The 24,084-nt window shown below is 50.9% G+C and overlaps 1 protein-coding gene across 1 annotated transcript in view; it reads right to left on the reverse strand.

Moving 5' to 3' along the window:
- The window catches only part of PLEKHD1 (pleckstrin homology and coiled-coil domain containing D1), a 48,635-nt gene extending 24,835 nt beyond the window's left edge, over positions 1–23,800 (reverse strand). Inside the window, exons 1-6 of the mRNA XM_010359738.2 lie at positions 23,408–23,800; positions 7,424–7,517; positions 6,966–7,055; positions 6,686–6,762; positions 5,808–5,899; positions 4,725–4,777 (exon numbers count right to left, since the gene is read on the reverse strand). Of these exons, the coding sequence (XP_010358040.1) occupies positions 4,725–4,777; positions 5,808–5,899; positions 6,686–6,762; positions 6,966–7,055; positions 7,424–7,517; positions 23,408–23,556 (555 nt within the window). The 5' untranslated portion in view covers positions 23,557–23,800. The remainder of the gene's footprint in view (positions 1–4,724; positions 4,778–5,807; positions 5,900–6,685; positions 6,763–6,965; positions 7,056–7,423; positions 7,518–23,407) is intronic.
- Positions 23,801–24,084: the final 284 nt, after the last annotated feature.

Consider the following 24,084-nt stretch of genomic DNA (forward strand, 5'->3'; position numbering starts at 1 on the left):
CAGGAAGTCAAGGCTGCAATGAGACGTACTCTACTGCATTGCAGTCTGGGCAACAGAGCAAGACTCTGTCTCCAGAATTAAAAACTGAAATAAAAAATAAAATAGGCAAAATCCAAATATCAGACAACACCAAATGCTGGCAAGGATATGGAGCAACAGGAACTCTCATTCATTGCTACTGCAAATACAAAATGGTACAGCTACTTTGGAAGACAGTTTGGCAACTTCTTACAAAACTGAACATACTTTCACCATGCAATCCAACAATCACACTGCTTGTTACTTTTCCAAATAAACTGAAAATATATGTCCACACAAAAACCTGCACATGAATGTTTATAGCAATTTTATCCATAATTGTCAAAACTTGGAGGCAACCAAGATGTCTTTAAGTAGAGAGATGGATAAACAAACTGTAGGACATGGGGATAATGTAATATTCAGCACTAAAAAGAAATGAGCTATCAAGCCATAAAAAGACACGGAGGAAATCTGAATGCACATTACTATCTGAAAAAGCTACATACCATATGATTCCAACTATATGACATTCTGGTAAAGGCAAAACTATGGACACAGTAAAAAGATCAGCAGTGGCCAGGCACAGTGGCTCATGCCTGTAATCCCAGCACTGTGGGAGGCTGAGGCATTGGGGTCACGAGGTCAGGAGTTCAAGACCAGCCTGGCTAACATGGTGAAACCCTGTCCCTTCCAAAAATACAAAAAATTAGCCAGGCATGGTGGCACACGCCTGTAGTCCCAGCTACTTGGGAGGCTGAGGCAGGAGGATTGCTTGGACCCAGGAGGCGGAGTGAGCCGAGATCACACCACTGCCCTCCAGCCTGGGCAACAGAGTGAGACACCGTCTTAAAAAAAAAGAAAAAAAGAAAAAAGAAAAAATAATCAGCAGCTGCCAGGATTTTTAGGGCAGTGAAACACAGCATTTATAGGGCAGTGAAACTATTCTGTATGATACTACAGTGGTGGATACATGTTGTTATACATTTGCCAAAATCCATAGAATGTACAACACCAAGAGTGAACCCTAATGTATGCTATGAACTTTGGGTGACAGTGTGTCAATGTTGACTCATTGATTGTAACAAATGTATCACTGTGGTGCCAGATATTGACAATGGGGAAGATCATGTGGAAAATCTCTGCACTTGCTGCGTAGTTTTGCTGTGAATCTAAACTGCTCCAAAAAATAAAGTTTATTAAGGAAAGAGAAATTCTCACTTCCTTGCTCATTTCTTTTCCACTTTCCATTTCACCTGTATGTTTCTTAAATGAAGCCAGTGTCCAAGTGTAGCCTGAGAATGCTGATAAGAGTGGAAGTTACCACTTACAAACCTGGAGCAGCCAGAGCTTTCTGTTCCTGAAGCCCAACACAGCTTGAGTGTTTCTAGCAGCCCCATCAGAGACTGAGTTATCAGCTAAGCCCCGCCACGATCCAAACCTTTCTCCACCATATCGTGTGTTCTGCTGACTCGGCTCTGACTTAAGTTGCAGGAGTATAAGGGTGGGAAAAACTCACTAGAAGGCACACTTCAGCTCAATGAAAGGAAGAGCTTTCAAATAACTGAGGAATCATGCAAAGGATACCTCTGGAAGTAGTAAGTCATTCGTCACAGAACCAGGAACAATGTCCACCAGAAAGGTTGACAAAGAGCTTCAGTCGTAGTGGCACATTTTTCCCAACTCAAAGAGTCTGTATTCTGACTGTGAGCACTCCAGGTGGCAAGAACCTTGCCAGAAACCCTGCCCTACCCTGGGCATTTCTGATTTTTCCCCTGCACCTGCTCATATGCATGGCTAACCTCTCACAGCTCAGTCAGAAGGGGAAAGGTAGGCAGGCAGCCCTCCTCCAGGGGTGAGAGGGATAAGGCCAGAGGGAACCAAAGACCAGGAACCCAGGGAAGGGCATGGTCTTCTGGCTCTGGCAGGATGAGTCAAGAGGGTTCCCTCTGCACGCTCTGCTCATTCCCCCAAAGTCCAGGCCTTTTCTGCTGCATGGAGGATGTCGGGACTGTACATCAAACAGTGCACAAGGGCCTTTCCAGTTCACAAATCACTTCCCCGCATTCTACTTTGTTGAGCCTCGCAGCAACCTTAGAAGTAGGCAGCAGCCAGCATAACACTGATCAGACATCCCAGATGGGGAAATTGAAACTCAGAGAGGGTAACTGACATGCCCAACATCACACGACCAGTGATAGTGTTGAGACTCCAATCCAGGTCTCCTGGTTCCATATCTTCTTTAGGCCAGGCTGTCTCAAAGAGACTACGGGAATCAGCAGGAGAACCTTCATCTTACCACTGGGCCATTACATCAATTGCCTCAGTGGCTCAAGGAACGTCCAGACAATCACCGACCTGAGTGCAGATGGGAAAGGTGCAGGAGACAGACGGGCCCATCCTATGCATGAGAAAGTTAAGGAAGAAGAAACTTTGACCAAATGACTCAGTGGCAAAGACTAGAACCTGAGCTCTATTCCAGATCTAGAGCATGCAGCTGACAAAAAAACAAGAACTGAGGCACAGTTCTCTCCCTGCCCAGAACAGCCTTCACTGTGGCTGGGCCTGAGTCTCATTCACATTTTATACCAGAAAGCCAGGGAGTTCACAGCTGACAGGCCTCCCTCCTTCACTGTGCTGTGGCATTAAGGGTGGCCTGTGTGCAGTGGGTCTCCGCTGTCCTAATTTCCTGGCTAAAGACCTAGATAGAGTGTCTAAATTTTCCTCTAGCCAACTGCTGCCCCAGATTTAGCCTCTCTGATGGATAAGTCTGTCTCTCTCCCTGCCAGTGGCTGTATCTGCCACTCCATCCCATCCCTGGGCACCTGCTTTTAATTTGCTGACAATACAGAAGCCTCGCTTGAAATGTATAGAATTGTATGCAGAAAATGCCAAAACCCTAACATAGAACCTAGAGGAGAGCCTGGAGACACAGAGGCCCAACCTGAGTGGTGGAAGAAGACTCGGTGCCCTCATGATGCCAATCCTCAAATCCATGCCATCCAAATACAAATCCCCAATCTTTTTTATTTTACCTTTAATCAACAAAATGATTCTGAAGTCCAGCTGAAAGGATAAATGAGCAAGAATAACCAATACAATTTTAGAAGAAGAAAAATGAGGGTGGATTGTCCTGTTGGATTAAAATCAAGATGTAAAGTTACAAAAATCAATCCCATTCATTTACTAATTCATTCCACAAACATTTATCGAGAACTCATCTTGACCAAATGACTCAGTGGCAAAGACTAGATAGAGTGTCTAGTCTGCAGAGCCCAGGGGGTGCTCGCAGAGCCCAGGGAGGGGTGGTTGGGAAAGGTGAGGACTTCCCAAGAGTCAAGTTAGCGGGTCTGAGCCAAGGCTGATAGCTCCTGCCCTGTGACTTGCCTGGGAGAGGAAAAGGACAAGTGATTAGGCAAAGAGAAGTGAACTAAATCCGGCCCTGCCTCTGCAGGCTGCTCTGGTCACATCACTCTGCTGCTTCAGGGCTCAGACAGTTCACTCGCAGCATGGGCCTATATTAATAATATGATCATAATGCTAACAAACACAGATATTCTTTAAGCATGTACTATGTGCCAAACACTTTATATGCAACATCTCACTAAATCCTCACAACATCCCTAAGATGGATTCCATTATCATCTGCATTTTTCAGATAAGAATATTTGGAGAAGTTAAATAACTCACCTGAGGTCGCAAAACTAGAAACAGTGAAGGTCAGATACAAATACAGGCAGCCTGGCTCCAGAATCCATGGTGCTACCCACTACCGCCCCCTGCCTTTCAGATGTGGTAATGACTCCTCAGAACCGGCAAGGCCCGGTGCTGCACGGAGATTCTTTTTTTTTTTTTTTTTTTTTGAGACTGTGTCTTGCTCTGTCGCCCAGGCTGAAATGCAATGGCGCAATCTCACCTCACTGCAACCTCCGCCTCCCGGGTTCAAGCGATTCTCCTGCCTCAACTGCCCGAGAAGCTGGGACTACAGGCACACGCTACCATGTCCGGCTTTTTTTTTTTTTTTTTTTTTTTTTTTTTTTTTTTTTTTTTTTTGAGTAGAGACGGAGTTTCACCATGTTGGCCAGGCTGGTCTTGAATTCCCGACCTCAGGTGATCCCCCCGCCTTGGCCTCTCACAGTGCTGGGATTACAGGCATGATCCACTGCACCCGGCCTGCACTGAGATTCTAAATGAAGAAGAGGGCTTCGGTGGCTCCCCACCTTCAGACAAGGCAAGAGTCTCCTTTAGCCCTCCAGGCTGCCTCAAGCCAGTGCTTAGCCTGCTCTGGACTTTTGACTTTCTGAGAATGAAGGAACTTCTGAGATCATCAAGCCCAATTACCCTCAGTTGCCAGATGCCCCTCTATGGATAACAGCGGGCATTATAGCCCCCCTGCGAACATCATTGACAAGCAGCTCATTACCTACTGATGCAGCTGATGACATTTTGGATGACTCTTTCTCTCGAAGGTGATCACCCACCCTTTTCACTTTACTCCCAGGAGTTGGTAAGGAGAAAGACACTTCTTGCCAACAAGCTACAGCAAGTCCCAAGCAAGCACTGTGATCCCACTTGGCCTCCCCTCCCTGCCCCATCTGATCTTCTAGCAAGTCCTCTGTGCAACCAGCTCCCCTGCATCACACCCTAATGCTAGAAACACGAGCCATTACACCACGGCTGCTGAGGGCCCCTGGGTGTGCACCTACCTCTCTCTGCTCCCTCTGAAGGCAGAGTTCTTCGGTCTCTTCCATCAGTTTGTCTGCCAAAACAAGCGCACACACACACACACACACACACACACACACACACACACAATCAGGAAAGTGCTCTGAGGTCCTGAGGGAGTTGGTGCCTGAGGTGATCACTGTCACCCCCAGCATCTCCCAAGGAAGGGACCTGTAGCCCTGCCAGCCAGAGGGTGGACCATCTCCTGGTGATGGAAGCTGCCATTCTCCTTCCCCATCATCATCCTGCTTTTTCTATTCACAGGGTTATGAGAGGCCTCCTCCTTGGAAGTTCAAAGTGGTCTCTGCATCCCCCAGGGCTGCTGCATCTGGGCTAGTCCCACACCCACCTTCCACCTGCACTAATGTCTGGCTAGTAGGGAGGGCAGAGTCCTGGGGCAGGGGAGGTTCTGAAGCAGGCATAGGGGAGCCAGTGCTGGGGCCCCAAGTGTCTAAGCAGACAGAGGGGAGAGGGTCCCAGGCCGAGGGCAAACCCTCAGTCTCATCTTCTTTCCCAAACAGTGCACGTTTACCAACCAGTCAGGGGCACAAGGACCTGGAACGCTGTGGCAAGGTTTAAGATGGTCTGGGGCAAGGGTGCTGGGGACAAGCCAGACCCTGGGGACCCAGGATAGGATAACAACATCAACTCCACTTACGAAGCCCTTACTGCATGTCTGGCTCAATCACTTACAGACATTTTCTCATTTAACCCAGTCCTCTAAAAGCTAGAGACTATTTTTAATTCGATTTTAAGGATGAGGAAATTGAGGCTTAGAGAGGCTGAGCTGCCTAAAGATATACACAGTTGATAGATGGGTGACAAGTGATGAAGCTGGATCCAGAGCCCGGACTCTTAACCACCAGACACTCCTGCCTCGGGTCATGCTGGCCAAAAGGATGCGTACTGCACCAGAAAGCCCTCCAGGTGCCTAACCTGGTCTCTGTCCCCTCATAGCCCCACCTGAGAGACCCTCACCCCTGCTGGGTCCTTTACCAAGCCCCTGGCTATAGCCCCTGGTCCCCACATGCTGCTACCATTAGGGAACCACCCCTCCAGCCAACCTAAATACTCCTGCTTTTCCTTAGCCAACTGCAGCCCCTGGGCCTCCAGGCTTTTGATCATGGCTTCTCCCAGCTGGGCATTCTTCCAGGTCCTGGGGAAGGAGGGCAGATGGGACAGAGGAGGGAAGAGGAAGAAACAGAAAATCATTAAAACGGAAGGGTAGAGGGGAAAGAGAAGGCATACGTTTTGTACTCGCCCGCCCTTTCTCCTCCAGAATCTCAGCTTGCGTTCACTCTGGCACCCATAGCTCTGGGCATGCCACCAGCATGGATCAGTTACAGTAGCTGGAGGCTGGCCCAGGCTGCAAAGTGGGCCACTGGGGGCTGGGCCAACAGTACTTTTAGAGCAGGGAAGAAATTGCTTCCTGGGTGGCTTTTTACATCACTGAATGTCCACAACCCAGTGCAAGGCCTGCCACAGAGCACACAGTCGGTGTTGTTTGCTGAACTAAAAGCATGACTTAGCCTGACTAGGCAGGTGTCAGGACAGTGGTTTACATGCAAATGGACTGGGTTAGCTGGGGATTTCTGTGATCTTGACCCTAATTTACAAAGCACTAGCTCTGTCCTTGCTAGAATTAATTATGGACCTGGGGAGGTAAGATGGGTATCACGAGGCACCAAATACAGCTCCCAAGAGTTGGAGACAAATGGTACCTACACCTGCCACCTGTGACCTAGACACTTTCCAAGCTCACTCAGGGGACCCCTCATAGATGCTCTAAAACCTGGCCTGTCTCCTCTCACCCACCCTAGCCATCTCCCACAGCCCTGGCCCTGTCCCCACCAGGATCCCAGCAAAGAGGCAGGGAGTTCGGGGCAGCCCTGCCCACCCCGTCCTGGATCTGCAGGCCACCCTGCTGGCTGTGAGCACTTACACCTTCCCAGACTCTTGCAGCATCTCCAGCCACTGGGTCTGCTCAAACTCCGACTCAGCCGCAAGCAGGATGTTCCCCTGCCAGGAAGAGGAGCCATGGGCATGCCTGAGAGGCAGCCACGCTGAGGGTGATGGAGGCCCAGTTCTGCCCTGTCACCCACCCCACATCCCTGGGTGCTGATGCCCCTCTCCCAGGCCAGGACTTGGGGGGTTTCTCCTGAAGGGGCCTGAGAGGCTGTCTGCTCCTGCAAAGCCCAGACTGAGGAAAGAGCTTTACTCACATGGAAGTCCTGGTGGGAGATCTTCATGGCATAGGGCATGCTGGGCTCTTCCTTGGGCTCCACCAGGCAACCCCCGAGAGGGATGACGCCCTGAGGAAGAACCAGAACAGGCAGCCCCCACCCCACCCAATTGGGATCACTCAGGGGTTCTGGGGGACCCTGGACAAAGCCACATCCTGACAAGTGCCCCAGGATGGAAGCTCGACCCTGGGGCCACAGGACAGAGGCCAGAACTGATGTCCAGAGAGAAGAGGAAAGGCTGCAGCAGGGTCTGGGGCACAGAAGGGTCGGGATCCAGCCCAGGACAGGGGCAGGAGGTCTTTTTCCCCAAGAGGATTTGCCCTCCAGACTGTCTGCTAGGCCAGAGCAAGACAGCAGTCCCATCCCCTCACAAGATGCAAGCCCTGATGCCCACACTGGGCTCTCCCCTGCTGTGGCCCTGGCAGGGGCCGCCTCACCTTAGGATGTATATTGAAGTATTTGTTGGTTTCAAAGCTCTTTTTTTCGCTCTCAGAGTAGTAAAGCAGAAAACTCTCTTTGATGATGAAAAACCTATAGTGGGTGGTGAGGAAAGAAGGGCAACCAGGAGAGAAGGGGTGAGGTTTCTTGGGACAACAAGAGCACCCTTGGGGGCCCTGGACTCACATGGGAGCCCACGGGGGCACCAGCTCAGACATCCTTACCAACTCAAGCTCCACATCCTCACAAAGGCCTCAGCTGGCCGGTGACCTCCCCACAGGCAGCTGGGCCCCTGCACAGGTGGCCAGCTGGAGCGGGAGCCCCACTACTGGCTTCCAGGTCTGGCTGCCTCTGTCTCCCTGAACCACCACCCGGCTCAGCACAGCAGGACAGCTGTGGTTCTTCCCCCTGGGTACCTTCAGCCCCTTCAGCTCTCATCTCCAGCCACTTAGAGTCTCCTCTGGAAGGAGAAGGAAGGTAAGACGATGCAAGATGCTAAGATGGGTCTTTGGCAAGTAACATGAAAGCTGGTAATCTACAGCCCCGAACACCCCAGTGTGACATTGGCATTCCCTTTGTCTCAGACTGCTCCCCTGTCTCCTTCCGGGACTTAGGTCTAACTGAGGGGCTCTGTGACTTTGGTGCTTTTTGACTGCTGGGGAGGCCACGCCCTCGATGTCAACATGTGGAGCATTTGGACCCGCCCCACAGGTTCTCCCAGGACTCATGTTTGGAGCTGTGATGAGCCACCAAGCACCCTCTAGGGGAAGGTCCGATTGGGACTCAAAGCCCAGAGGCTGAGGGATATCCAGAGTGTGGGCTCCTTCCTCCAGGGCCCCTGCTAATAAGTGTTGTTATAGTGACGGGGTGTGAGTAGAATGTGGTGGTGATTCTGAAAGTTGGTGGAGCGTGTGTGTATGTGTGTGTGCATACACACGTATGAGAGTTTAAAGTTTACATGCAGGGAGAGTTGGAGCCAGCTCATATGGGCTCATAAGAGCCCACAGTGTCAATCTCTTCCCTGCTCTGTGTTTGGTCACATGGTGTTGGTAGCTTGATAGTGGCTGTGATGGGAGTATTTACACCATACAAGTCAAATCCTACAGAATTGCCTCAGCTTCCTCACTCAAGAGCCTAGTGTAAGCATTTGCCAGCACACCACTGGTTGAATGGGCCCTCAAGTGAGAGGCTTGAAAACTTGCTGGTGAGGCTGCACTCTGTGACTCACACCTGTAATCAATCCCAGCACTTTGGGAGGCTGAGGAGGGCAGATCACTTGAAGTCAGGAGTTTGAGACCAGTCTGGCCAACGTGGTGAAACCCTGTCTCTACTAAAAATACAGAAATTAACTGAGTGTGGTGGAGCACACCTGTAGCCCCAGCTACTTGGGAGGCTGAGACACGAGAATCACTTGAACCTGGGATGCGGAGGTTGCAGTGAGCCAAGATTGTGCCACTGAAGTCCAGCCTGGGCAACAAGAGTGAGACTCCATCTCAAAAGAAAAGAGAAGAGAAGAAGAAAAAAGAAAAGAAAAGAAAAGAAAAAAAGATAAAGAAACCTTGCTGGTGAGCATAACGAAGTCAGACAATCTCTGAAGGTCCTACCAGCCACATGACCTTTCCTAAGGCCTCAGCTGCTGCAGTGAGGCAAGCCTGGGACTACTGGCAGCTGCCTTCTGAGGGAAGCTCAGCTCAGCTCTGTGCTTTGATGTGAGCCTCATGCCAACCCATTTTCTTTTCTTTTTCTTTTTTTTTTTTTTTTTTGAGACGGAGTCTTGCTCTGTCACCCAGGCCGGATCTCGGCTCACTGCAAGCTCCACCTCCCGGGTTTACGCCATTCTTCTGCCTCAGCCTCCCCAGTAGCTGGGACTATAGGCGCCTGCCACCTCGCCCGGCTAGTTTTTTTGTATTTTTTAGTAGAGACGGGGTTTCACTGTGTTAGCCAGGATGGTCTCGATCTCCTGACCTCGTGATCCGCCCGTCTCGGCCTCCCAAAGTGCTGGGATTACAGGCTTGAGCCACCGCGTCCGGCCTTCTTTTCTTTTTAAAAATAGAAGGCTGGGTGCAGTGGCTCACACCTGTAATCCCAGCACTTTGGGAGGCCGAGGCGGGTGGATCACTTGAAGTCAGGAGTTTGAGACCAGCGTGGCTAACACGGTAAAACTCTGGGTGCGGTGGCTCATGCCTGTGATCTGCCCGCCTCGGCCTCCCAAAGTGCTGGGATTACAGGCTGAGCCACTGCACCCAGTCCCATTTTCTTTACCTGAACCTACCCTCTCTAGCTGGCCACATAACACACACAGCCCTGCTCAGGTTGATACCCTACTAATGCCAACTCTCTCCCTAGGCCTTTCTGCCCCCACTACAGAAAGAGCACACGAATACCACCTGCTGCAGAACCTCAGTGACATTCCAGGCCTGCCAGCACCTGACCTCTGCCCACCTCTCAGCTATTCTGCCAAATCTGCCCTTCAGCCTTCTGTCCTCCAGGCAACTGCCGAGCTCACTGTCCCCTGCCTGCTACACTTGCATGGTCCTGCACATGGAGATTGTGCGGCTTGGCCTGAAACGCCCTCCCTCTTGCTCTTCAGCCAGCAGGACCCTTCCGACCCTTGGTGACCCACGCAGCCCACACTGATGTCTGGGCTCCTTCCGCACTTGTTAGCAGAGCCTGCACTTGGCACTTAGGCCCACTCCACATCCCGTGTGTGCATCTTGCCCCAGTGAGGCATCAGGCTCCTGGAGGACAGGTCCGTCCCACTTCAGTCCCATGGGCCCAGGTAGGTGTCCCCTGGCTGTTCCAAGGGAATTTCACAGAGTAGTTAAGAGCATATAGGCTTTGGCATCAGAGAGACCTGACATTTTCCAGCTGGGGTTGGGAGTCCTTGGGCAAGTCAGCTCTCCTTTCTGAGCCTTAGTTTCTCTACCTGTAGAATGGGGATAATAACAACTAGCTTATGCGGTTATTTTGAGGGTCAAATGAGATTGTGCTCATCACCCCACCAATCTGCAGAGGACTCAGGATAGGGCTGAGTGATGCATTCCATCGTCTGAATACAGTCACTGCAGGGAGCAGCACACGACTGTCTCCAGGGCCACCGCCTCCTCTCAATGGCTTTGGAAATACTGCTATGAACTCAATATGTCTCCTCAATGTTCATATGTTCAAGCCCTAACCCCACATGTGACTGTATTTGGAGATAAGATCTTTAGGAGGTAACTAATGTTAAGGAAGGTCATAAGAGCAGGACCCTAATCCAATAGGACTGTGGCCTTATAAGAAGAGCTCTCTTTCCTGGCTGGGTGCAGTGGCTCATATCTGTAATCACGACACTTTGGGAGGCTGAAGCAGGGGGATTACTTGAGCCCAAGAGTTCAAGACCAGCCTGGGCAACATAGCAAGGCCTTGACTCTACATTAAAAAAAAATTAGCTGGGCATGGTGGTACATGCCTGTAGTTCTAGCTACTCAGGAGGCTGAGTGAGAGGATCACTTGAGTCCAGGAATTCAAGGCTGCAATGAGCCGTGATCACACCACCACTGCACTCCAGGGTGACCTCCAGCCTGGGTGACAGATCAAGACCCTGTTGCAAAAATAAATAAATCAAACCTCTTCCACCCTCTTTTTCCTCTTCCTCCACCATGTGGGGACATATTGAGAAGGTGGCCATCTGCAAGCCAGGAACAGATGCCCTCATCAGAACCTGACCATGCTGGCAACTTGATCTTAGACTCTCAGCCTGCAGAACTGTGACCAAATACACCTCCGGGGTTTAAGCCACCCAGTCTATGGCATTTTGTTATAGTAGCCCAAGCTGACTGAAACACATAAATACCTTCATGCCTTCCTGCCACTCCTGGAGCCCCTCCCACTTAAGGCAAAGCACTGTGCCAGGGCTGGGAAGTGGGTGGGCAGATGATCGTTAGACACATGGCAAGGAGAGCACAGGGCTCTGGGGTCCACCAACTCCCATCCTTCAAGCTGCAGCCTCAGGCAAACTCCCTCCCTTTCTTCCTCTATAAAATGGGGGTACAAATAACTGTCTCTTAGGGCTGTTGTAAAGATTCCTCCATTGATTCAACAATTACTGAGTTGCCACTGTGTGCCAAGCACTGCTCTGGGTGTTGGAGATACAGTTGTGAACAAGACAGGCAAAAATCGCTGTCTCCATAGAGCTTACACTACTTGCATGTAGTGGGTGTCAGATGGTGAATACATGAGACATAGAGATGTCATGTGCCAGATGCTGATATGTGCTACGGAGGAAAATAAAGCAGGTTAGGGGGAATTAGAAGTGGGCATGGATGCATGTTAAAGAGGGTGGGCAGGGACAGCCTAATTAAGAAGGTGATCTTTGAGGACAGGTAAGGTGTTTCCAGCACAGGAGCTGCAGGTGCAAAGGCCCTGAGGCGGGAAGTGTGCCTAGCTCTCGATGCAAGGCAGCAGCAGTTGGGCCAGATTGCAGAGGGCTCTATGGCTAAGGTAATGACAATAATGATCAAGCTAACATTTATTTAGTACTTTCCACACACCACATCTCATTCCAAGCAGTTACTGCTGTTAATGCACTTAACACCACTCACAATGATGCTAAGAGAGAAATGCTCCCTGCATTTTACATGGGCAGAAATGAAGCAGAGAGGAGGCATGACTTGCTGAAGGTCACAGCACTAGTTGGTAGAGGCTGGCTTTTTCTCTGAGAAAGAGAGGCAGCCACTGGAAGGCTTTGAGCAGGAGTGACCTGGCTTACATTGCAAAAGGCTCATCCTAGCTGCTGTGTTGAGAGCAGACTGTCAGGGTAAAGGCAGGGAGATTCATTAGGGGATATTGCCACATATCGTTAGGGGGCAAGAGAGGATCCAGTGGATGGAGGCATGTAAAGTCCTCAGCACTTGCCTGGCACACAGAAGGTAGCCCCTAATGTCATGTCCCTTCTTCTCCTCCTGCTTCTGAAGGACAGCATAGAAAGGGACAGGGGAAGGAAAGTGGATGTTCAGGGTAGCCTTTGCTCTGTGAGGTCCAGAGTTCAGTAGGGATTGTGAAGGGCCCACATATCACACATGCCACACCCAGCCTGACTGCACCGGTCCCCAGGTTGGCTTGGGTGGAGGTGGGGGTTAAGGGAGGGGAGCTAGCATGGACCTGGAGGAAGAGGAGGATGGCCTGGCAGGCAGGAATGAGTTCTGCCCAACGAAGGCCTCACCTGGCAAGCACATTTCTAGGACCCAAAGGTCTGGCCTTTCTTATAAACCTGAGTCAGTGACAGCCCTGCTATTCTAGCTGCCCCTTCTCAGCGTCTTCTCAGCAGGCGGGGGCTCAGAACCCCAGTGCCCTGCACAGAAGAACACTTCCTCTTCCCACCCCTTATTCCAAAGTCCCCTTGTTCCCCGACACTCTCATTCGGACTGCAAGCCAGGGGCCACATCTTCCCAGGCCCTGCGCAGTTGGTCTGGCTAGAGATGGCCCAAGGGCTAGAGATGGCTGCCCTTTCTGCAGCTGTTCTAATGTGTTGGCTCCTGTGCTAAGGGTTCCACATGTATTTGATCCACGTCACAATCATGGAGGGTTAGACATATTATTCTCATTTCACAGATGAGGAAACTGAGGCTTAGAGGCAAAATAGTGTATGCAAAGCCACACTCCCAGGGCAGAGGTGGAGCTGGGATTGGAACCCATGGACAATAGTCCCTACACCTACTTCCCACAGCCACTGCCTAAGAAGCTGCTCCATCCAGCTCCTGGCCAGGAAACAGATGGGCCAGAGGCTGTAAGTTTCAAGGCTGGGGTAGCCAACGTTAGAGTTCTGCCACTGACTGGGAATGTGACCGGGGCAAGTTACCTAATATATTTAGGTCTCAGGTCCCCCCCCACCATACAACTTGAGGATAATAGTAATAACACCTATATCTCACAGGGCTGTCAGGATAATGTTCCCCTAAAGACTTAGAACATGGTGGTAAATATGTAATAAATGATTGCTTTTATGATTATAATGATTATTTATTATGATTGGGTTCCGACTCAGTAATAATAAGCTGCACTCTCCCCTGACCTCCTTTTCCATTTGTGCTCACACGGCTGCTACTGGAGGGAGCTCTTGGCTTCAGCCCAGCTGGCCAGCTCCCTGTCCTCCCAATACACGGCTTATCCCTGCATCTGTTGCTTCCCCCTGCCCCCTGTGTGCAGCCCATCCCTCCTTCCAGACCCAACATCAGTCCTGGGAGAAGCTCTGCCCATCAGCTGTGACCCTTGTCTGTCACCATGTGTTGGGGTGAAGCCCAGAGCATGGGTGAGGTAAGGGGCTTGTGTCAACTCTGGCTGCCTCTCTCTCCCATCATAAAGAATAGTATTTTCATATCCAGATTAAAGAGCATTCGCAAGGCGCCTGGACACTCACCTTGCTAAGACAGTGACCAGAGAGAGCCTAGTTAAGAAGTAATCTTTGAGGAGAGGTGAGGTGTTTCCAGCAGAGGAGCTGCATGTGCAAAGGCCCTGATGCTAAGTGTTTTATTGACTTTATCTTATTTAAATTTCTCATAACAACTCTAAGAGAGTTAAATAATATGCCCCAGATTACACAACTCGGAATGGGGGAGCTAGGATCATTGTAAAGGTGTTTGTTTTTTCTATTTCACTAGTGAGGAAACCGAAGCACAGAGAGATTAAGCAACTAGTAAGTGGCAAACTCAGAACGCAGTTATCTCTGCTGACAAAGCCCAAGTTCTCACCTGCTGTGCTCTGTGATGCCCGGTCCTCCTCATTACATGTGACTGCAATAGTTTCTCTTCCTAGGGCTTATCTCTGCTCTCTCTGCAGAGTGACTGCAAGCTGCTGGTCAGCTCAGGTCAGAGAGCATGAATGATTCCCCTGGTACACCCAGGTACTATGTTAGGCTCTGGAGCTTGATGATTTGCTTACCTCAGGGAGCTGATAGTCAAAAGCAGGAGAAAGAGTGTAGAAAACAATAATTTTAAAAATAGCTAATATTGGGCCAGGCACAGTGGCTCACGCCTGTAATCCCAGCACTTTGGGAGGCCAAGGTGGGTGGATCACAAGGTCAGGAGTTCGAGACCATCCTGCCTAATATGGTGAAACCCCGTCTCTACTAAAAATACAAAAAAATTAGCCGGGCATGGTGGTGGGCGCCTGTAGTCCCAGCTACTCGGGAGGCTGAGGCAGGAGAATGGCATGAACCTGGGAGGCAGAACTTGCAGTGAGCTGAGATCGCACCACTGCACTCCAGCCTGGATGACAGAGCAAGACTCTGTCAAAAAAAAAAAAAAAAAAAAAAAAAAACGCTCATATTGGCCAGGTGTGGTGGCTCATGCCTGTAATCCCAGTACTTTGCGGGGCCAAGACAGAAGGTTCATTTGAGCCCAGGAGTCCATACCAGCCTGGGCAACATAGGGAGACTCTGTCTCAACAAAAAATTAAAAAATTATCTGGGTATAGTAGCTTGTCCCAGCTACTTGGGAGGCTGAGGTAGGAGTACTGCTTGAGACCAGGAGGTCGAGGCTACAGCAAGCCATGATCATGCCACTACCCTCCAGTCTGGGCCACAAAGCCAGACCCTGTCTCAAAAGACTATAAAAAACAAAAACAAAACACCTAATATTTATCAAGCTCCTCCTTTGTGCTAGGTGCTAAACACTGTTCTAGTAACAGTATTGTGCTAACTCATTCAACTCCTCACATGAGGTAGGTGAGGAAACTGGGGCATAGAGAAATTAAATAATGTGCCCCAGATCACACAACTGGGAATGGGAGAGCTAGGATAGTTGTAAAGCATCAAGAGGATACACCACAACATTGTAAAGCACCAGGGTAGGCTTTAACTTTGTAACATACCAGGGAAGTACTCTGCAACATTGTAACATACCACAGTACACTATAACTTTACAACACACCAGGAGAGTACACTGCAACATTCTAATGTGCCAGAATCTATTGCAACATTGTAAGTGTATATTAGGTACAGGAAGAGTGAAGACCAGGAGGAATCAAGGGTTTAGGGGTCCAGCCAAGGGAGATGTGACAGCGAAGCAGGGCTTTGAAGAATGAATAGGAGTATCTTGGGAATCTGGGAGGAAATGGAAGGAGGAGAGATCCATTCCAGACAAAGGGAACAGCATAGGCAGAGAATAGTGTGTTCAAAGTTATAAAAATATATCTGGTATTATTGGCAGAAAGTGTAAAGGGTGCGCAGTGGTGCAGGGGAGGTGCAATAAGGAGTGAGTTTAGGTCAGAGAGCAGGGACAAAGCGGGGCAGAGTGAGTAGTCCTTGTGAAGATGCTGGACTTCTTCCTGCAGACAAGGAGACCTGCCAGCAAGTTTCAAACAGGGCACTTGTAAGGTCATATTGTAGTTTTAGCCATGGGGAAGTCCACAACCAGGCAAAGGGAAAAGTAAAGTTATTGGGAGGTACGAATCAGCAAGGTTCATTGAAATGTTCAACAAGGGCAGGGTGAGCAGGGACTGGGATGGCACAATGACCAGGACGCTAGCTTGGGTCACAGAGTGGCACAGGTGCCATCCAACATGAATCAGGGAGCCCAGGAAGGGTTTTCTTAAGCTTCAGCTTTGTCCCCATCTTCTGCTCTCCTCCCCAATGCTCTGAATGCAACAAGGGCTCAACCAGAGCTTGATGGTCACCACTGCCTCATGATAAGTCCAGTTGGAGCCAAGGAAAATGTTATCTAGAACCGCAAGTATCTTCTGTGTTGGCCAGGTCCTGTTAAACAAAGATCTATCCACTCTCTGTCCACTCTGGTGAGCTTCCTAATGTTTGGAGATGCAAATGCCACTGAGTTTAGGAGTGCGAGCTGGAAAGGGCTTTGCATAACAGAGTGAAAGAAATTTGAATTTGGGGAAAATCCTGTAGGACAATGGAGAGGAGGAGTGATGGGAGAGTGCAGAGGAGAGAGGATCCTGGGAGGATCCAAGAGTCAAGAGAGAGAGTGAGGTCACCATCTCTGACAATGATAGCGAGGTAGGGTGCCTACCAGGGAGCTAACGCTCAATTTGAAGATGTTTGCACTTCTGTAATTTAAATAGCTCCTCTGCCCTCCTCTTTGCCACAGCTTCCCTTCAGGATAGGCTGCCAGACTCATAAATACCTTGATGAGAGGCTGCTGTGTTTATGCAGCAGTGTGGAAGGCTGGAGAAACTGAGAAATAAAAGCTGAGTTCCTTTACAAATTTACAAGAAAAAAATCAACCCCATCAAAAAGTGGGCAAAGGATATGAACAGACACTTCTCAAAAGAAGGCATGTATGCAGCCAACAGACACGTGAAAAAATGCTCATCATCACTGGTCATCAGAGAAATGCAAACCAAAACCACAATGAGATACCATCTCACACCAGTTAGAATGGCGATCATTAAAAAGTCAGGAAACAACAGGTGCTGGAGAGCATGTGGAGAAATAGGAACACTTTTACACTGTTGGTGGGAGTGTAAACTAGTTCAACCATTGTGGAAAACAGTATCTAGAACCAGAAATACCATTTGACCCAGCCATCCCATTACTGGGTATATACCAGAAAGATTATATATCATGCTGCTATAAAGACATATGCACATGTATGTTTATTGTGGCACTATTTACAATAGCAAAGACTTGGAACCAACCCAAATGTCCATCAATGATAGATTGGATTAAGAAAATGTGGCACATATACACCATGGAATACTATGCAGCCATAAAAAAGTATGGGTTCATGTCCTTTGTGGGGACATGCATGAAGCTGGAAACCATCATTCTGAGCAAACTACGGCAAGGACAGAAAACCAAACACCGCATGTTCTCACTCACAGGTGGGAATTGAACAATGAGAACACTTGGACACAGGAAGGGGAACATCACACACCAGGACCTGTCATGGGGTTGGGGGATGGGGAGAGATAATATTAGGAGATATACCTAATGTAAATGACAAGTTAATGGGTGCAGCACACCAACATGGCACATGTATACGTATGTACCAAACCTGCACGTTGTGCACACGTACCCTGGAACTTAAAGTATAATAATAATTAAAAAAAAAAAAAAAAAAAAAGCTGAGTTCTGCCTCTGGTTGTGCAACAAGGACCATGTACATTGGTCAGCAAATTAATCCATCAACAAAAAAACTAGTTTAGAGCCTCTTGGGGATTAATAGAAACCTTGGTACAGATTTTAGACTTCCTTTAGACATGGGATTTGGTCTTGGGACCAAATTTATCTCACTCTCAAGAGGGCAGCAAGAGCCTAGTGTATGTGTGAGTTACACATGAGTTACATTTCCCGGGAAGGAGAACATCCAGACTGGCTTCCCCTCTTCCCCAGGCACAAACTTCCGGAATAGGCCCAGCAGCCCGCCTCTCTGAGCCTCCTGGATACTGAGAATGGCTATGTAGGGCGGTGGAGCTGGAGAAGGACTGCCCTCAGAAGTATCCTTTCCAGAACTGGCAGAAGGAAGGTGGAAATGACACAGCCCCCAGTATGTGTCCCGTGTGTCCATTCTGGGTGGCCTGCTGTGCTCAGGAAAAGGTCATCCTGGCCCGTGCTTCTCATCTGGTATCCAGTCTAAGATGGCAGAACAGCAGGAATCCTATCTGTGAAATGCGTGAGTCATGATACATTAGAGTTCAGAGAGATTATCAAGTCCAAGGGGGCTCAAAAAACTTAGCCCAACTATTCCAACAACAGTAAGACAACCATAATGTGTAAAACAGGGGTCCTCCACCCCTGGGCCCTGGACCAGTACCAGTCCATGGCCTGTTAGGAACTCAGCCACACAGCAGGAGATGAGCAGGTGACGTTTCATCTGTTTTTACAGCTTCTCCCCGTGGCTGGCATTACCGCCTGAGCTCTGCCTCCTGTCAAACCAGTGGCGGCATTAGATTCTCATAGGAGCACGAACCCTACTGTAAACTGTGCATGGCAAGGGATCTAGGTTGCACAGTCATTATGAGAATCTAATGCCTAAAGAAACCACCCCCACCCCTGTCTTTGGAAAAATTGTCTTCCATGAAACCAGTCATGGCACCTGGTGCCAAAAAGGTTGGGGACTGCTGGTGTAAAACATATAACAGGTGGCTCATGTCTGTAAACCCAGCACTTTGGGAGGCTGAGGCAGGCAGATCACCTGAGGTCAGGAGTTCGAGACCAGCCTGGCCAACATGGCGAAACCCATCTCTACTAAAAATACAAAAATTAGCTGGGCATGGTGGTATGTGCCTGTAATCCCAGCTAATCGGGAGGCTGAGACATGAGAATTCCTTGAACCTGGGAGGCGGAGGTTGCAGTGAGCCGAGATTGCGATGCTGCACTCCAGCCTTGGTGACAGAAGGAGACTCTGTCTCAAACAAACAAACAAACAAACAAAACATAACAGTGCAGAGGTACTGCTTGAAGTGGGCAGAGAGACTTGGAGCTGGACCCCTGTTCCCCATTCCCTTGTAGTAGACTCAAGGCACCTCTGGGGTCATGTGTGGCATACTATTTGACCCATCCCACTCCCACTCTATAGATGAGATACTGCTGGCCAGTGGGGTGAAATGCCACAGTCTGAATCATGCAACTGGTTACTGGCAGAGCTGGGGCTGGAACTTGGAGCACCTGCCTCTAAGCCTAGATTCACTTCCTTTTTTTTTTTTTTTTTTTTTTTTTTGGCGGAGTATCGCTCTGTCCACCAGGCTGGAGTGCAGTGGCTTGATCTCGGCTCACTGCAACCTCTGCCTTCTAGGTTCAAGCGATTCTCCTGCCTCAGCCTCCTGAGTAGCTGAGATTACAGGCACCCACCACCACACCTGGCTAATCTTTGCATTTTCAGTAGAGACAGGGTTTCGCCATGTGGCCAGGCTGGTCTCCAACTCCTGACCTCAAGTGATCCGACCCGCTTGGCCTCCCAAAGTGCTGGAATTACCAGCCACCACACCCGGCCTTAGATGCACTTTCTACCACACCCACAGCTATTCTCAGAAGCAATTACTTTGTTATTTTTAAGACTTGGGGATAAGGAAGCTGAATTGTCTGCAAGCTGGAGGTCTGACCCTCACACAGGTGAGACTCATTTTCAAATAGGACATCAACAGCCACTGAGTGCAGTTCCTTGGGGAGTGGGTGAGAAAGAAATGTCACTTGTTTGCACAATTAACTCACTTAACTTTGGCAGACCTGGTCTGGGTAAATGATCACATGACCACCGTGAAGCCTGACCTGATGTGTATCATTTCATTTATGGCTGTGTGATCCAGAGAGTGCGCCCATCTCCCTAACCCAAGCATTCGTTGTAACCTGGATGCGACCAGCACAGAAAGGGGAGAGGGTAGAGGAATCTGAGGAGACTCAGAAAAGCACCTTCCCCCTGCCTCTGTGCCTCAGTTTCCTATCAGTGGGCTTGGGAGAACAGCTCTGGAACAAGGAGCCAGAGAGTGAAAAACACTATGAAATCTCCAGAATCAAGTAATTTGGTCACTACTTTTTTTTTCTGGAGGCAGAGACACTGTTCTCCAAGTCCTTCTTCTTCATCAGTGCTGAAAGAGCCTCCTCAACTTCCCGCACACATCAGCAGAAGATCCTGCCCCTCAACTGCCGCCGGCTACGGTTCCCCACACCCTATGTTGCCACTCTGGTAGAATTTTGAAGAATAGAAGTTTATTTTTGAAAGGGGGTCCTGCAGGCACCCTCCACGGCAGAAATGTTACAACTGTGCTTGTGGGATACCTGACACAGCCAGCTGAGGGGAATGCCAGGGGTGCCAGAAAGTGAGACCAAACCCCAGTGTCACTAGGGTGAGACTGAGCTTAGTGCGGTGAAGTTGGCATGATAGACTCTTCTCTTTGCTCTGAGAAAGCTCGGCATTGGTGTCACCTCTGGGCAGCAGTGCTGAGAGCCAAAGTCAAAACCCTGGGTTCCAAATCCCTGTGGGAAGAAAGTCTCCTCGAGTCTTTTTGGTATGGTGACCCTCATCTGCACAGATAATCTTTACACACTGCACAGGCTGTGGCCTGAGATTTGGGACACATGGCCACTGTCTCCATGGCTCATTCCCCTGGCACCAGGGGGACACCATGAATCTTAGCTCCCCTGAGTCAGGGACCCACCAATGTTCTGCAAGAGTAAACTGCGGAGCTGGGTTCAGGCCCTCCTGGCTACCCGGCCCCTGGGGAGATGGAGGGGTGAGGAGGAGTAGAGATGCTCCTGTTGCAGGAAGGAAGTGGGTGGGTCCTCCGCCTCAGGGGTTCTGGCCTTGGGAGGTGTTCAGGAGGGATTTGGGAAGAGGAATAGAACGCTGGAAAAAGCATTCAATCTCAGGAAAGAATTAGCCTAGGCCAAGCCCTCACAGTGTGCCACTGGCTGAGGCAGAGACCTCCCACTCCCTTCCTCTTTGTTTTGGCGCTGCCCAGATCTTTGCCAGGTCTTGACACTTCCATCTCCACCACTCACAGACCAAGGTGAGGACGCAGTCAACAGCCTTCCCTTCTAGACACCTCTCCCAGATTATCTGATCTCTGCTAATTAATGCTTCTGATTCCCTTCCCCTTTTGTTGCCCCAGGAAATAAGTTGACCCTTCAGCTCAAGGGCACCTTTCCACCCCAGGCAGGCAGGGCTGCTTGGGCAGTGGAAGTTGGAGGCACAGGTCCTAAGACAGACCCTGAGTGGAAAAGGTTTTATAGAACCCAGCTGGCCACAGCCAGTTCTATCCAGCCCATTCTTTATTAATGCAGCACTGAGCCTTTCCAGGCCCCCTCCCTTTAGCTGCCCCAGCCAGGGCATCGATCGCCCTAATGGCAAGGCTCTGCAGTGGCAGCCCTGAGCTGCTCTGTCCCCAAGTCTTCCTGTGGCTGCTAATTAGCTGAGCCCACAGACTCTACTTTACAAATGGGAAGCTGGGGCCCAGGGGGCCCTGATGGGAAGTGAGAGGGGGCTGAGCTGAGCATCATTCTTCCCCACACCCAGGCCCTCTCTGGCTGGCTCTGTCACTGACCCAAGGCTAAATAGCGTGTGTGTGTGTGTGTGTGTGTGTGTGTGTGTGTGTGTGTATTCCCAGAACTGAGAACACAGAGGCCTAGAGTGGGCAGGTGGGATGTTCATTCTTTCTTGAGCCCCAGGTAGTCTTTGCACAGTGGCAGCTCCAGAATTCCTACAAAGGAAGGGAACCCAGGTAACAATCTCCTTGGAAGGGGGCTAAAGGACTTGACTTTTAGCTGTATTAGCTGAACATACATACTGTTCAGACTCTGATTGGTTAGTTTTGGGTGGCTGTGGGGACCACAGTAGTGGATGGGGTAGAAGATGGAGTCTCTGGTGGGGGGACGCTAAACCTCTCCAAGCCTCCCTGGCACCACCTCTGTGCTTTTAGCTGGGGACCTATGCCCTGTACTCCTGACACTTCCCAGCCTTTGAATCAATTATGGGTACAGAGACCAGGTTCCCAATGTACCTGCAGTGGTGAAGGGGAGGACCAGGGGACATACCCTGGGGGTTACAGGCACCTAGCGTTTTCTAGGGATGCAGTCAGGTGAAAATGTCTGGCAAGGGAAGTCTCGGTTGACAGGACCCAGAACAGCAGCCAGACCCAATAGAAAAGAAAGATTGACTATCTGGAGCTGCTGAGGCAGAAGAGAGATGGGCAGTGAGGGGAGATATTCTGCTAATTGTGCTTGAATCTGAACACAGCCTTTCCACCCCAGCCCTTCTGGCCCCGGGGGCTGTAGCGCACATAGCTCAACGCTGGAAGCTCCCCCAAATGCTCTCCATGTTGCTCCAAGCCTCCATTTAGGGGGTCAGAGATAAGCTCAACTTTGGAGGAACTCAAGAAGCCTGTATCCTATTAAATCCCAGAGAGAAAACTGTCAGAAGTAACAAAACAACATGAAACCAGAGATGTAAAACGTGGGATATTGTCCACAGCTCCATTTGTTCTGTGGTCTTACAGAGACATTAAATTATTCATCAGAACAGAACATCAGCACCCACCACTACCACATCCACATGATCTGTGGTCCTGGGAACATTGGAGGCCCCCTCTGCTCATGGGCAGACTCGTAGTGTGGGATGGGGAAGGGGCATCTGGCTACCCCTGGTTTCCTGGAAGGGTCATACCTCCAGGGAAGGGCTGGACAGGGTCTGCATTCTCCAGGCCATACCAGTAGTGACTCTCAGAAGTGAAATTGACTAGAGAGTGGAAACTGTCCAGAAGTTGGGAGCTTCCTGCAGTCCAGGGCTGTGAATTCCCTCTTCCCTCAATACCTCCCAGGCTCATTTGTAAGTGGAGAGTGTCTACTTATGTCCGGGGAGTTGAGTCTGACTTGGGGACCAGGCAGCTAGGGCTGAAGGATGGCTGGGACTACCCTGTCTCTTCCCACCACCTCTTTCAAAGGATCAGTCCTTGTCAGGACCAATCTACCCCCTTCCTCACTCCAGCTGCCTCCCTCCTGGAATCTCCCTTCCCTGTGCTCACTTTTAAAAAGATTATTTCCAGGGACAGTTGGAGGGGTTGCCAAGGTCACTTCCCCGTGGACAAGCACCCTTCCTTACCCTTCCTCCCTCCCTGGCCTGAGCCTTTCAGAAGGGCCAGGTCCCTCTCCATCTAAGCGGGGGTGGTTGGCAGGAGGGAGACACTCTAGGCCCGGTCCTCGCGGCCTGGGTGAGGGGTTGTGAAGACGAAGGAGTTTCTCCCTCGCCTCAGTCTGGCCTGACCTGAGCTAGCTGGGATCCCACCCTGACCATGGTCTCTTCTGCCCACACCCAACATTCCCACTCGAGGGTCAGGTTCATTCCACAGAGAATTCGCCACCGCCCCAGGGCAGGGGTTCCCATCCTGTCCCAGACTAAGGTCCACATTTTCCCGCGGGAGCCACTGTAGAGTGAAGGGGTGACGCCAAGGTCACACAGGAAGGCAGAGGCATGATGGAGACTGGATGGGGCGGGAGGGGTGCCGAGGCCCAGGCTCTCTCCCTGGCGGTTCCCCTCGGGGTGCGGGGGCGCACTCACCGCCGGGACCACTTGGCGGACGGCCTCCCGAAAGGCCGCTTCCACAACACGCCGTAGAGCTGCACTTTGGTGCTGATGTCCAGCGCGTCCGAGTCGGCCTGCTCCAGGGACGGTGAGGGCGACACTGAGTTGGACTTGGACGTGAACATCCTGCCTCAGCGGGGCTGTGCCCGGCCCAGACCCCACCTCCCGGGGTCAGCAGGGACGCGGGGCTAGGGGCGAGGGGCGAGGACGGAGCCGTCGGGGGGCGTCCCAGCGAGCAGAGAAGCGGAGCGGCACCGGCCCGGAGCTGCAGCATCAAAGCGCACTGGGCACTGGACGCGGCGCGAAGCGGGCGCGGGGTGCGCAGCCGGCTGCTCGGGCTCGGGATTGCAGAGGGCCCGGCGGGAACTCGGCGGGGAGGGCCGCTCAGCCTCGGTCCGGCAGCATCTTCCCCTCCCCCCGGCGACAGCCCCAATTCTGGTGGCCCCGATTGGCTGGGAGTGGCAGGTGAGCCGGCGGGAGGCCGGCCTCGGGCGCCAATCAGGGCGGGCGCCGGCTGGAGGGCCGGGCTCCGTGCGTCCGGAAGGTCCCTGCGGGTCGCAGGGTCCGGGGACTCGGTCGCAGCGCGTCCCTGCCCCCGCCCTCGCGCCCAACACCACCCCGGGGTCCCTCTCGGCGTGCAGCGCCGACATGGA

Source organism: Rhinopithecus roxellana, chromosome 5 (genome assembly GCF_007565055.1).
Source record: "Rhinopithecus roxellana isolate Shanxi Qingling chromosome 5, ASM756505v1, whole genome shotgun sequence".
Classification (NCBI taxonomy): domain Eukaryota; kingdom Metazoa; phylum Chordata; class Mammalia; order Primates; family Cercopithecidae; genus Rhinopithecus; species Rhinopithecus roxellana.